General features: G+C 36.2%; 1 protein-coding gene across 1 annotated transcript in view; it reads left to right on the forward strand.

The window, feature by feature from the left end:
• The first annotated feature begins 307 nt into the window (after positions 1-307).
• The window catches only part of LOC137038608 (transmembrane protein 132C), a 61,232-nt gene continuing 45,804 nt past the window's right edge, over positions 308-15,735 (forward strand). The window contains exons 1-2 of the mRNA XM_067413316.1: positions 308-836; positions 7,296-8,208. Coding sequence (XP_067269417.1) covers positions 764-836; positions 7,296-8,208 — 986 coding nt within the window. The 5' untranslated portion in view covers positions 308-763. The remainder of the gene's footprint in view (positions 837-7,295; positions 8,209-15,735) is intronic.

A 15,735-nucleotide genomic window follows, 5' to 3' on the forward strand; every position in this document is an offset into this window, starting at 1 on the left:
AAACGAACAAAATGTAGTCTGAAACATAACCACGAGATGTCACTGTCAGTCCACAACCAAAGCACAGGCTGATACCACATTTGGTGATTTTAGAGAAACTTTTTAACGCGTTTTTGTACGATTTTTCACTGTTACACTACACATTTTGTCATGTAATATGATGTAAATAACTCAAGCATATTTGTTAATCTCTTTGCGGTTGTATTCGCACTGCGTTGAGCAGTTAATCGCATGACTCTCACTGCCTGTCTCGTGTTTAATTCACTGTTGGCGGTAAATCCTGTCGCTCGTGCTCTGGACTGCTGAGGATCTAAAGCTCGCGATGGGTGACGGGCAGACAGAGGATTTTGGTGTTTCGTGCTGCCAGGACACTTTCCACGCGGATGAGACCACAGCAGGACGCATGAAACCAGCAACAGTTGAAAAAAACTAAATTTTACCTTTCTTCCATTGGATTATAATGGAAAGCTGTGCATTAATTTGGAGAAGATCAACAAAATGGGTTCTAAACGAATAGATATCGCTAAAGATACTCAGTAAAGTTTTGGCACACGTGCCGCTGTCCCGTTTGGAATGAATCATTCAGAAGTGTGCAGCTCTTCATAGCGTGAGTCTGTGGAGCGCGTGCACAGGTGAAGATTCCACAGGTAAGACAGCAGCATGATGCCGACGGACCAAACGCGCTCCTCGCTCTGTCCTGTTTGGGGTTCATAAATGACAGAAACGTTAATGGGACATATCATAGTTAACCCCTGTGGCCAAAATGAGCGTCTATTCTCACCTATGGCGGATTCTGCAGATATTACTGGCAACGATAACCACGGCTGTCACTCAAGGTATGTATTTCTTTAAGTCTAAAAGTTGAAAGGACTAAATCATAATGTTTTGGTTAGTATTTTGTATTTAGGATCAGTGTAAGAAAGGGGTTTGTGATTCCTGAAAATGAATTTAGAAGCATTCAGAATATTTACATAGAACAAATGTGTGACTCAAGATGTAGCCTAGTGTCGTTTTAGAGTCAGGCTATTTAAATCTAGTCAGTCTGTTAACGGCTACAATCCGGCATTTTGCAGTTAATTTAAGATTGATAAAAGGCTAAAATTAAGGTTTCTTTCCCCCCTTTTCAGTTTTAGAGACACAAATAAAAAATTTGTTTTGTTTTGATACTGCATGTGTGACCCAGGAACACAAAACCAGTCATAAGGGACTTTTAAAAAATATATATTATTATTACTGAGATTTATACATCATCTGAAAGAGTTATTGATATATGGTTTGTTAGGATAGGCCAATATTTGGCCGAGATACAACTATTTACAAATCTGGAATCTGAGGGTGCAATTAAATTAAAATATAGAGAAAATCGCCTTTAAAGTTGTCCAAATGAAGTCCTTAGCAATGCATATTACTACTAATAATACATTTTTATATATTTACAGTAGGACATTTACAACATATCTTCATGGAACATGATCTTTACTTAATATCGTAATGATTTTTGCCATAAAAGAAAAATGAATAATTTTGGCCCATTAATGTACCCTATTGTTGGCTATTGCCACAAATACACTCGATATATGACTGGTTTTGTGGTCCAAGGTCACACACTGGTATCTTTCATAAAATTAGTGTAGCATGAAAAGTTGATCAAATCAAATGTCTTAGGGAAAACTTTATAACCTTTTTACACTACAGATTAAAACAGTACAGTATAGAGTTTGTATGATTAAAATTGTACAGCAGTTTCATAATTTTGTCACAATCGGTTAAAAATATATTAAAATAATTTAATTTGAAAACTATTCTTTTTCTTCAATTTATGGAAAATATGCATCATACACATACATATATACTTTTTGAGAAAGTTCACTTGTGCCTCTTCTGGTGCCCTCAGCAAGATAACTCATAACTAAAGAAAAGACAGTACTTGTTTCAGTTTGTTACTTATCATGTACATGTATTCTAAAAAAATACAACAACAACAAAAAAAACATTCAGTTTTTTAAAGTGGCATGATGGTGGGTAGAGGTTGACAAACTGTTGAAAGTGACCCAAATGTAGACATTTGGATGTTTGACTATTTAGTGGCATTGACACACAGCATCATATAAATGGGCACAATCTTTCTGGCCAACATGAATCTATATTTTATCTGTATCTGTAAGTTACTTATCTGCAGAAACCGCTTTACATTCAAGACCTTAAACAATCTGGATAAAAACATGATAAAGATTAAATCCCTATGAAACAGACTTTTCAAAGAAGTTATAAGGGAATTATTGGATACAGAACCATTCCCAACCATTCATCATTTGTCATTCTTTAGTTTCTCATTTCTCTCATCTCTCTCAATCCCTTCTGTACTATTTGCTTGTTTCTCAAGGCATGGTCTGGATGGGATTAGTGCTCATCCTGTCCCAGAAACAGTGCAGTGTTTCTACAGCTTCACTCAGTCACAGGGGCTGAGGCATCTGTGGTGTGTGTCCTCTCTCTTAATGGTGTTTTAGGACATTTTATTCAACAACTTAAAGTTCAAACTTTTCAGACAATATTTGTCCAGTTAGTTTATATATTTTATGTCTCTACCAACAAAACTTCCAAAAGAAGCAAAAGAACCAAGTTTTCAGAAACGCACTTGGCTAATCAAATTTCAATGTGATAGTACCATTTGTTCAACTCAGTATCTGTGACGGTGTGGTGCAGTGCAACAGCCTCACTCACTGAAATGTGTTCATGCCGAATTTTATAGGTTAGTTTTAATAGTTCAAGCTGTCAAACCATACAGGATGAATATTAATAATGGAAAATATATCTAAGGGTTTGCTTGCATTCTGTAGACCCAGCATGATGGTTTGCTTACTGTTTCATATAGTTTCCCAAGCGTTAATCAATTTTGTTTTGAGGCATTTTTCTTTAGGATGTAACAAGTCTGACTGATATCAAATGATTCTTCATATGCAGACATACAGTATGTTTTGCATTCATTTTAATATTGTCTAATATATAGGCCTACTGTTAAATGTTAACCATCTGTGTTCTCTTCATTAGACTCCATCAGTTTTCCACTTCAAGCCTTTAACAGTTGGATGCCCTTAAATCACCTTCTTAGAGTTTAATGTGGTGACATTTGGCATTAAGGATGTATTATAACGGTTGGTGCTGACTTAAAAGGTAGCATGCAAGCTTGCTTGTTGACAATATGACAATGTAGTATAATCACGTAAGTATCTGCTATACACTAACAGCTGTCATAACATTATATTTATGTCATCAGTACCAAAGTCATCCAGAATTAAGACCTCAATCGGTCATTGTAAATGGTCTCTGCTCTGCCATCTGTCCTTGTACATCCTGGAGTGTAAATTTGTGCTATAACTGCTGCATTCAATTATATGTAATTGTTATGTAATTAATTGCATTTTGCTTAATCTTCCTGCTAAACACTTGATAGACACAGATAAACAAAACGTATAAATTAAAAATTCCTCAAAAAACTCTAAACTGTTTGGAAAATTGTATATATGAATAAAGGCACGTTCACACCAAAGATGATAACTATAATGATGACAATAAAATATATTTCTAAAAATCATTCTAAATAAATAAGGAATAGCAGAGTCCACTCCACTTAATATAGACACCAGAACAGAGAAACAATATAATTCGAATCACTTTCAGAACGATTTACAGCCAATCACAAGCCATCCTGCCTTAAAGGGCAATGAATTGAGAAATCAACTTTCCCTTGAGCTTTTGATATATAAATACTGTATATCAAATTGATATTTGGGCTACAAAAATGTATTCAAACTGCCGAAGGGCTATCTTAAATAGTGAAATAACATTCCTTTCTTGATGTGCGTTGTCCACTCTCTTGACTTGATATTTGAAAGAAAAAGAAAATTGTGTACGTTTTTTTTGTGTGTGTGTGTGTGTGTGTGTGTGTGTGTGTGTGTGTGTGTGTGTGTGTGTGTGTGTGTGTGTGTGTGTGTGTGTGTGTGTGTGTGTGTGTGTGATGCCGTTCGCAATTATATCCACCGATCGGGCGGACCAAGTAATAAAAAATAACATTACAATTAACTGCTGGTTGATGAGAGATAAATCATTGTGTTTGTTTGATAAAGACATATTACGAGCCCTGTGGGCAAATCATTCTGGTTGCCATTTTCAAAACGATTCCCACATGTTATGATGCTCATTATAATATGCAAAACTGTTATCCAATCATAGCGATGAGAGTTTACTTACAAGTTTTTCAGGAGTGCTGAGTATTCCAGGAGCTAGGCTCAAAACCAGGGTAGAACATAGCTTATTACTTGTTCATTGTGGCGTTTTTGAATGTAAACAAATGCTACAAATGTCATAAGTTGAACTAAAAAAAAAGCCAGTTCATGATACCTTTAAAGAGTTTGAGCATTTAATGACAGACGACATACTGCAGCACGTGCATAGAGTAAACAGAATGATATCCTCTGATGTGGATGCTAATATAATTATTATCTTCATAGTTCTTAGTGTGAATAGGCCTTTTAATGTTTGCTACCCCTAACATCAATACACAAAACCAATCATGTCTTTGAAAATCAGTGTTTACCACTTTATAGAAAAGTCATTTAACAGAAATAATGTTGTGCCAATTTACTAAACTTACAAATGTCTTTCTTTTAACAGTAACTGAATCTGTTAAACTGATAAAAATATGATAATTTGAATGGTTTTTAATAATTTTTTAGACATAAAGCGAGGATTGGGAAGTGTTAAGGTGTCAGCAAGAAAGTAGTGTCATCTCTAGCTTTACCTGTAGAAGTTTGAGGTATTTGAAAGAAGTGATGTATCTCAAGGGGGAACACATCTGTGCTGTCTGGTACTGTTTGTAGTCATCTGAGTCATTTTACTGTACTCTTACAGCTTGGCGGTGCTTTGGTTTCAATGCTTTCAAAATGACTTAAGAGTTTCGCCTTATTTCAAGGAAATGTTTTCATATGTCAGGCCCAAACATCTATGAAACCTCCAGTAAACCTCTAGGACAAATGAAACTAAATGCAAACTAGTGTTTTAACTAATACATATTATATAATAATAATACACCAATCAGGCATAATACAGTGAATAGCACTGATTATCTCGTCATCATGGCACCTGCTGGGTGGGATATAAGATATATTAGACAGCAAGTGAACATTTTGCCCTCAAAGTTGATGTGTAAGCAGAAAAAATGGGCAAGAGTAAGGATTTATATGAGTTTGATAAGGCCAGATTGTGATGGCTAGACGTCTTAAGAGTATATTCAAAACTGTGGATCTTGTAGTGTGTTCCTGCTATGCAGTGGTCAGTATCTATCAAAAGTTGTCCAAGGAAGGAACAGTGGTAAACCAGCAACAAGGCTCATTGATGCACTTGGGGAGCAAAGGCTGGCTCATGTGGTCCGATCAAATAGATGAGCTACTGTAGCGTTTAGGCAGTTTAAAATCAATTCTATCTTTTTGGAGAAAAGAAAGAATTGGATAAGTATTTGATTTTAAAACTTCTATCTTTTAGATTCACAAACTTTAATATAACTTTAATATAACAACTAAATGTATTATTAAATGTTGAAATTGACATTAACTAAAAATGATAAATGCTTTAGAATTATTTTTTATTATTAAATAACAAATTATGGCGCATTAAACGTGTTTCTCATTGCAATGACAACCTTTTGACCTGCCAAAGTCATGCATCTAATTGTGAAAATGCTATTTATAATTTCATATGTAGTTTATTATTTTAGAATGTTCCCAAGGTACTCCCCATTTATACATTTAACATTCACATTAAACATACTGAGCGTTTATCTCAGTGTTGCACAAATCCTTAACACTGTTTTCCCTTGATGGCTAACAGGCTTATTAGCCCATCATATCTACGGATTTAGAGCTGAATCCAGCCAGATGTTATCTATGACTGTCATTGGCTGAAATGGAGGATAAATAGAATGGATGTTGACCTGTTATATGCTAATGCATCTATTCCTGTTGATGGCTAACAGAGAGACCTTTGTGTGAATTTAAAGCTCAAAACCACAGAATCTCACACAAATGTAAAACATTTGAAACAAAAAAAATCACCCCACAAAAATTCTCTAACACACGTACACATTATCTGCTCAGATTTTTTTATTATATTTTTATTTTTTGGCATAAAAGAAGAATTTCAGCTTAAAACACTACAGAAGCATAATTTAACATCTGTGCACAAAGCATAACCTTGCATATACAATTCATGTAGAAATCCATTTAAGTCCAAAGAGTTCACTTACTTTTCCCCAACAACTGTGCAAAGCCCAGAAAAAATGAATAATTTAAATGACAGTGTCAACCAGGCTAAATGTTATCCAGTTTAGATGAATATTTTTGTTTGCATGTTCTATCACTGCTTCAGCTATACATGTGAGTGTATGGGTTATCATGTGCCATGAGTTCAGTTTGAGATTAGTTTGAGCCATAACTGGCCTTTCACTGTAATGACCATGATCCTACTACTCAATCTGCTTTTTTAAAATGATTCAGGAATTGTAGACCGCCTCTTTTGATCTCATTTTTGTTATTGGAGTTGATATTTTTCTTGATTTTCCCCAATCCATTTTACTGACATATAATACACTTAATGTTGAATCTCAGACTTCTCCGAGTTTACTAATCCACAGGAGTTTTCCATGGATCTACTTGAATTTTGTATTGATATTGTGCCTATAGGATGAAAGTGGTTTGTAGCTTGGGTGGATTAAAATAGGTTGCATTTGATGCAATATAGCAGATTTGCATTTGGTTTTTGTTTTTCATCTTAGTAAAATGTAATATTTATATTTTCATATGTGGTAGCAGACCAGGGCATTAATAGAGCTTTCTTTATTTTATATTTGACAAACATATAGTGCATACCTTTTGTGCTCAAGTCCATTCTAGTCAAGTTGGTTAATAAATTAGAGACAGGATTGCCTTTGAAAATTGTCATAATACAACCAGTATTCATGACATTAATGGCATGCTTTTCTGTAGAGCTGCTTTGAGCAATGTGTTTTGTGAAAAGCACTATACAAATAAAATCTACTTGAATAACCAAGCCAAACCTCCTTGTACATTGGAGTTTCCATGGTTGTAAGCAATATCTAAAAATAAAAAAAATTAAATTATAGCTACTGAGAGACATTTTGTGGTGAACAGGAGTAGACATACTGTATGGCATTAAGACAACATTAAACATTTATCTTAAACTAATTTCTCTCCTTTTTCTTTTGTGTCTTTGTTCTCCTGCAGAGCTGGACAGTCAGGAGATCTCCGATGCCACCAAATCCTCCAACCCATATCCGTTGTTCCTTCCCGTAAATTATCAGGTATGGGATGCTGAATACTTCCTGCTAAAAGAAGCAGGACAGGACATCATGCGCAATTCCAGCATGCAGAGCCACACACAGCCATTTGTCATGCTCCGAGTGGGACGTCTCCCAATTATTAATGCCAGCTATGGCCCACTCTCTACAAAACAGGAGATCCCCCTGGACTTAGTGCAGTCGGTGCAGCTATTCCGGCCCTCACCACCGGTTTTCACCCTCAATTGGAGAGTCCAGTCCTTTGTCCTGACCCGGTGGGTCTATTCGTCTTCTCCCAAAGTGAGAGTCCTGTTCTACGTGGCTGGTAGAGACTGGGACAGAGGAGAGAAGGAGAAAGGAACAAAAGACGAGCTTCCGTGCGTGACTGTGTTCGCCTTCTGGCAGACTCAGGAGGTCCGTGGCTCCTGTGTTATCCAAAATGAGCATGGGACCTGCATGGCTGAGGTTGACCCTCCTTCGAGCTGGTTCACCCCGTTTGAGGGCAGTTCCAGTCGGGAAAAACAAGGGCCAACCCAGGGGAACCCCGTGGAGCTGTATTACCAGGCCCGACCCAGTGTTTACGGCCTGTGCACAGCCAGTGGAGAGGAGGGCAAAAGGTGGGATTTCGGTGGTGGAAATGCTGGTCAGCCTCAGGCTGAGTACATGCCTGTGACTCCCATGCAAAGAATTGGGAGTGTTCGGCTCCTGCAAGTCAAACAAGGGGCCATGCCAGTGTCTGTGCTCAGACTGAGAGAGTCTGTGGTCATCCAGACCTCCTCTAAACCCCTTAAGAAGACTGATATTGCTTCCTTTTATGTCTATGTGAGGAGCTCAGCCAACCTGGACACCTTCTCCCTCAGGTAAGTCCTGAAAAAATACATATATGCATTTCGCAATTTTTCCTGGGAATCAAAACAACAATCTTGCCATTGCTTACACCATGCTCTTTAAAACCCTTTCACACATGGTGTCCATATTTGTGGACAGTTAATTTAACTCCATTTAGGGTTTATTAAAGCTGCTCAAGATTTACAAAAATGATATAATGAGAATGTACAACATTAATCCATTTTCCAAACTGTGTTTTTGTCTTAGCCTGAATAATGGTACACTTATAATAAGTGTTTATATTGAGGCTATTTCAGACCAGACCTGTAGGTACCGCTGTTGAGGAGCACAGTTCGTGACTCGCCTTAGACTTAAAAAGAGAGAAGTAGCTCCGGCTGCAATGTTCTTCCGCAAGATGCATGCAGTTCTGTTTATTTACCGCTAGAGCAAAAAAAGTTATGGACTGCAGCTTTAAACATGATCATTTTCTCCAAACCACTTAAGGGCACTGTCAGTAGATTGAAAGCAATATTGTAACAGTGGCTACTGTCTTTTATTGCAAATATTCATTGCCTAATGACATCATAAATCCAAGATGGCTGACACAGATAGCCATGTGCTAAATGCCCCAGGCATGTCTGTGAAAAACTTTCATATATACCTTTATATATATATAAAGCCAAATGTAATTTTTATACACACCAAACTGTCCACGTATGTGGACGTCATGCAACAGTGAAAACAGATAAAGTCTGATTTCTGTAACCTGCTAGTATATCTAGTATAAATATGTTTTGAATTGTTTTATATTGTAATAAAACAGACATTTAACAAATATATAAACATTAATAACCATTCAAAATGACATACTCTGGCATTAAATGGCAACTTTACATATACATACCCAGACAAATTAGCATTTTGCCTTCCAAACAGGGATAGAATAGGTCAAGCACTCAGTACAGAATAATATAGAATATCCCAGAGGACAGTGGACGTGACAGTGATAGCAGTGATGAGGAATATGTGCCAGCAAAAACTCAGCTCATATTGCTACTAGGTTTCTGCATATATGTAACTACCGTTATAATTCCTACAATATTTTTTATCGTTGTTATATTGTAATATTAATGTTATGAATAACTGAGCTTATATACATAGCATAACATGACATAATAAAACCACAATTTCATATTGTCATCTGTGGCTTTTTTTCCCATTTACGTCTTTGCATGGTGTCCACATACATGGAAAGTTAAATATTTTTTTAAACAAAGGAGAATTTTGTAAAAATGAAAATGGATTTCAATTTAAGTCTCATATTAAAGTAAATAAAAAGAATCTTTAAAAGAATCTAGATAATTTTTTTCCATAATTCATGCATAAAAGGGTTAAAGGGGACATATCATGCCCTTTTTTACAATAAGTAAACAAGTTTCTGATGTCACTACAATGTATATGTGAAGTATTAACACACATATCATGTTTATAGCCTGTTAAAATGCAGCAAAAATGTTGTGTATCCCTTTAAATGCAAATGAGCTGGTACTGCCTGTCTGTTCTTTCAGGAAGAGGGCGGAGCTTCAATAGCTTTTGTAACAATATGATACATGTTTGAAACTAATTTAGTTCAAACCGGACGATGCCATACAGATCCAGATCATATATGCTGCATGGAGATAGTCATCTTGCTTTTAGTACGAGCCAATTGTAGCGAACCCTGTCCGAATGATGGCCAAAACATTACTGATGAATTTTATGAAGTTTGCTGTTCATCAAACAAAAGATGGAGTGTCTGTTTTCACTCCAGAAAACACACTGTACAAGAAGTGCGCATGAAAGTCTTGTCCATAAACACTCTCTCTCCCTTGCATTATCATCAGCACAATAACACTCGTTACTAACAGTAAACTTTGTAACAGTAACTAACAGTAAACTACCCTATATCCAGACATAATGCCTTTTCTGCAACATGACATCATGACTTCGCGTAAACATACATGCCACTTTCTAAAGCCAAGTGGCGTGTTATCTGTCCTCATTTTGAGCTATCCGTGTGTATGTCTACGCCATGTGATTCCGCGTGTGTACGCCCAAACAAACCATCATCTCCGTGTGTATGTCGCCGTGTGAATCCGCCAAGCTGATCTCACAGAATGAATATTTATAGCCTAATTTTATATTTTGGAGCAACTAACTCCACTCCTACCCTAAACCTACCAACTCTCAACAATATAAAACACAGGCAAATAAATGTACAGTGACATGTATTTATTGCAAAAACTGACCAAAAAACAGTATAAAGTATTAACGCTTTCCAAGTCTTCTGAAGTCATATGATATCTTCATGTGAAGAACAGAGTTGATCTTAATGTTTTAGTCGTTGAAATGATGATCACGGTCCTTTGCGAACAGAACACACACGCTCAAACTCGTTCATTCATATTTCTAATTCAAATGATACACACGGCAAGTGACGCGATCGGTCACGAGACACACGAGAGCCAATGGCTGTCGTGTGTCTCATGACCAATTGCGTCATTATGTTAGCTTTGATTGTAAAATGCCATTGGCTCTCGTGTGTCTCGTGACCGATCGCGTCACTTGCCGTGTGTATCATTTGAATCAGAAATATGAATAAACGAGTGCGTGTGTGTTCTGTTCGCAAAGGACCGTGATCATCATTTCAACGACTAAAACATTAAGATCAACTCTGTTCTTCACATGAAGATATCATATGACTTCAGAAGATTTGGAAAGCGTTAATACTTTATACTGTTTTTTGGTCAGTTTTTAAAACCTAAACCTAAACCTACCCCCTAAACCTACCCATCACAAGAAACATTCAGCATTTTTACATTTTTACATACTAAAAACTATTTAGTATGTAAAAATGTAAAAATGCAAAATGTTTCTTGTGATGGGTAGGTTTAGGGGCTGTGTGTGTGCGTGTGTGTGTGATGGGTAGGTTTAGGGGCTGTGTGTGTGTGTGTGTGTGTGTGTGTGTGTGTGATGGGTAGGTTTAGGGGCTGTGTGTGTGTGTGATGGGTAGGTTTAGGGGTAGGGGGCAGTGTAGGGGGACAGAATGTAACGGCGTTGATAAACACGCTAAAAAGCGATTATGCGTCTTGTAGCGCGCCAAAATGGCATACGAATTGGCGTGTCATACATACACCATTTCATGAGATCAGTGTGCTTTTCAGGGTGTACTTAATAAACTGGTCAAGTTAATATCTGTAAAACAACTCAGAAAAACTATGATAAAGTGCATGCTCTCCTTTTTTAAGTTTTTCTGTTTTCTGGGTTGGTAGATGCACCAGTGACCCGATTATAGCCCTTAAACATGGAAGAAGTTCGATTTTCATGATATGTCCCCTTTAAGCTACTAAAAAGAAATGCCATACCACTGTCCTAATGCATAATGAAAAATAAACCAATAAATTAAGAACTAGATTTTTGATGGATTATGCCTTTTTTCCTGAAAATACCAGTAATGTTAGCATATTTTTTGGAAGTAGTGCAGATTATTAGTGCAGAGAAGAGATACACATGTAATGATAATAACACTTAGTGATATTCTGAGCCTTTATTCTGACCGCAGAACTCTGGGGTCAAGTCGGGGAACATGGTCTGTAAAGCTCATTGTGCAGATTTGAGCATCTAGCTATATGGCTGAAAAAAGACATGCACGTTTAATCTCACAGATTATATGCAAAGGCATGCTCTGCCACAAACACATTCTTTTTGTTTCTCTCGCTCTCTGAATACATTGGCTGCTGATTCATTTTCATGCTGTTCTTTAAAAAGCATGTCTAAATAAAGAGCTTCTGCTTGGTTAGAGAAGATGAGATGATGAGAAGCCAGAAAGGGTTTAGCTATAGCCTTTATTCAAGGGTCAATGTCAAATAAGGATGCCTAAATAAAAAATAACACAAATTTAGTTTAACATGCATATAAATAGTATTTAGAATAAATATTTTATATGGTGTTTTATAGTATTTTTATACAATTTTCAACAAAAGTTTTGATTTATAAACACCAAACAACACTAAAATGTAGTGGGATAAGAATAAATGAGCAATTTAACAGACTATGTTAAGACTGCATTATTGTCTACTTATAAAGCCCATTTAACCCTTAAAGACCTAGAACATTTTTGGGACGCCTGACGTGCCTCTACTTTTCTTTGTGTTTCTCACCCATTCTAGCTGTTAGCATCAAGAACCATATATCATTTTAAATAGGAGAACCTGAAGTTTCCATCTAGCTCATTTGATCCAACTGCCTTTTTGTCCCAATTTTACATTTATTTATTCTATAAATGGATTGAATTAATACAGCAGGAAAAATTTGGTGTTTTTTAACTCAAACAGAACTTCATGAAGTTTGGATTTTTTAGAAAAAAGCAAAAGTTAGACTTGGTTGTTTTAGACTTCCAGATGGAATTTTGTCCAGCAATCCATCACCAGTTATAGCAATTTGTTATAATATTATTCTAGGCGTTTCTAGGGTTTTGAGTGAAAACAGCTGTATTTTATTTACTGCGAATGTAGATGTGTCCTAAAAAGGCATTAGTCCGCATGACTATATTTTACGGTTTTACCCAGGGCCGTAGGGTTTTATAATCTCTGAGTTCCCAAATGTGAGGTAGTTAGATGCTAGGGTGTAATTTCCACTGAGGATAGCGGGGACATGTCCTCCCCACTTTAAAAAAATTATGTTTGCTTGTCACTGAAATTTCTAATGAGCAGCTAGCGATGAAACGCCAGAAACAGCAACAGATGACTCTAATGTCATCATGGATTAAAAGAAAGGAGATGCAAATTGGTTGATTCAGTAAATTAGCTCAGGTCAGGATAATCATATTTTCATGTCTACACCTGTTGATATAAGCATAGGCGTTTACTGATGTAATGCACACACTGTTGCTAGGTAACTTTAGTCTGTTAGCTAAATATTTAATGTAGAACATTCTGTTTACCGTGAAAATTAGTTCACTATAAACCGCAGCATTTTCTGTCAGCAATGTATGACAAGCAGGCTCTGGCTGCTAGTTTATTGTTAGACTCAATATGATCCTAATTTTTTCAATCAAATTGATATTACAAAATAGTGATTCAACACACAGTTCATAAAAGCTTTTTGATTTTTCTATTTCAAACACCTGTGGATGTGGATCTGGATGTGGAGGTGGATGTATCTCCGACAAACGTCCTGTGAAACAGTGTTTTATTTTACATTTTCAGGGACAGCAGATAGTTTGAAATAAAAGTTTGTTTGACAATAGAAAATAGTCTCATGCTATTAACATTTTATTCACATACAAAACATTGATGGTGAACATGTCTTGGCGATTGGCCCCCATTAAACAATAAAGTAAGACGTCTTTTTCTTGTTGGCAATCGAAAACATTTCCCCAACCCCCATTCTGTGTCCACCTACTTTTCAAACCAAAGTTACCCCCTTGGTTAGAGGGGTTGGGGGACATAGCCTGAGGACATTTTGATTTCTCTGATCTACATATGTGCATTTTAAGACATTTTGAAGGCCAAAAAGTTGGATAACAATAGCTTTAAAACCATGTCACAGGGCAGTACATTATTTATCTCTCCTCATCTCCGCATGTCTCTCTTTCACAACCTATCTTCCTGTCTCTTCTCTTCCTGAGCTTTGATAGTCTTTTCAATTTTGTCTCTCAGTGAAGAAAGTAAACATAGGTTCAAATGATATTTATGCTTTATGAATTATTTTCTTAGACACAATTTTCCAGGATACCAGGAAAGCTAGGTAATTGAGTTTATTAAATGAATCACAATTTATACACATACCTTATTAATATTATGCTAATATGTATGCTGTAGGCAGAACTTTATAATGGTATAATAGGTCACAAATTTAATGTTTTTGGGGAAAATTTAGATTTCTCTCATCTACATATATGCAATTCAAGATGTTTGAAGGCCCAAAAAGGATAAGAAATAGCTTTAAAACCATGTTAGTGGGCAGTAGATGATTTGCCAATACAGCTTTCTCCCCATCTCGATCACTCTTTCTTTTTCTCTGTTTCCTTACCTCTTCCCCTCCTAAATCGGAGCTTTTTTAATTTACTGAAGGCTACTGATCGTATTTTATTAATTCACATAATTCATGTGCACATTCATTATTAATCTTATGCCTAATCTGATGAAAATGGCTTTGTTTGTTGTTGTTGCCCTCACAATGGCAGTTACTAGTTATTACATTAAGTGAGATGAATCGTTACAAAGGCCTATTTTCAATTCAAAATACGAAATTAGACAAAATTGTATCAGTTTGCCTGATTACTTTTGTCATTTGTTTAACATTTCTGACCTAAAGCAGCTGTCAGCTATACTTGCAAGCATTGAGTCGCACTTCTAAAAGTTCCGCTCAGCAGCTTCTGTGAACATAGAGCCCGCCTGCTTTGATTTGAATATTTTGACACCAGCGAGCAGTGACAGACCAATGAGACTCAGGTGAATACACACACTGTCCTCTGCTTCTGATGTGTGCACTGTAGATTGAAGAACACGTTGATTAATGCAGACTAAAGTTAATCTCAATTTTTTTAAGGGGCCTGGGCAGAACTTTTAAACCATTAGACCATTTTAAACTATTCACTTGCCAAAATTGGTGAATGTGTAGTCACATATTTTGGCAAGAAACAATCTCTGAACCACTGATTCAAAGCAAAAGATTTGTAATGTTTTGAAGCTTCATCAAGTTGTAAAAGTGCTTATCACTATTACCAGACGTGTCTTGCTCTGGCTAACTTGTTCTGAAATGTTCTCTGGGCTGAAAATACAATTATTTAGATTAATGTGGTTGATGTTGTGGTATTACCATTTTTTTTTAACCAGGTTGACAAAATAAGTGAGAACCTGAACCTTACCTGTTCATCTAGTAAAAAAAAAAAAGGTTAAATGATCTGATATTTTCTAGAAAGGTATTTATCTGATTACCTTGACTTTGATTTGGCAGACAAATATTTTTCAAATATTAGTATTGTAAAACGAATGTATAATATCATTTTTAAGACTTTCAACCTTTTTAATTAGCCTTTTTTATTCTTTAATATTATCTAAGCAGTGTTGTACCATCCTGATATTCGGACTTATGACCTATTATGCCCTTATTTAAGTTTCAAAAATGTGTGTCACTAATCTTTAATGTCTAAGCATTCATTCCCTCTCTGCGAAGAAATACATTTGAGTCATGGAAGAGCTTGTGATGCGATGGATTTTAGCGCTGAGGAAATGTGGGAAATCTCAGAAAATTAAATTAAGAAGCTTAAGAAGACTGGCAAGATTTTGAGATGCCAGTTTAAACTTTCATTTGTGTGTCCATCCTGATGGAGAAAACACCCATCTCCTGTGCTTTCTGAAAGCACCGTCTTCCTCTAAAGGTGCTCTACTTTTGTGATTTATGATCACATAATGTGCACTTTTTTTCATGTGTGTACCATTTTATATTTACATGCCAGGTTGTGTTATTAGGCTCTTAAGAGGACAGATGGACATGTTGTCCTTGCCTACTCCTCC

The sequence above is a fragment of the Pseudorasbora parva genome, chromosome 13, assembly GCF_024679245.1.
Source record: "Pseudorasbora parva isolate DD20220531a chromosome 13, ASM2467924v1, whole genome shotgun sequence".
NCBI classification, from domain to species: Eukaryota; Metazoa; Chordata; class Actinopteri; order Cypriniformes; family Gobionidae; genus Pseudorasbora; species Pseudorasbora parva.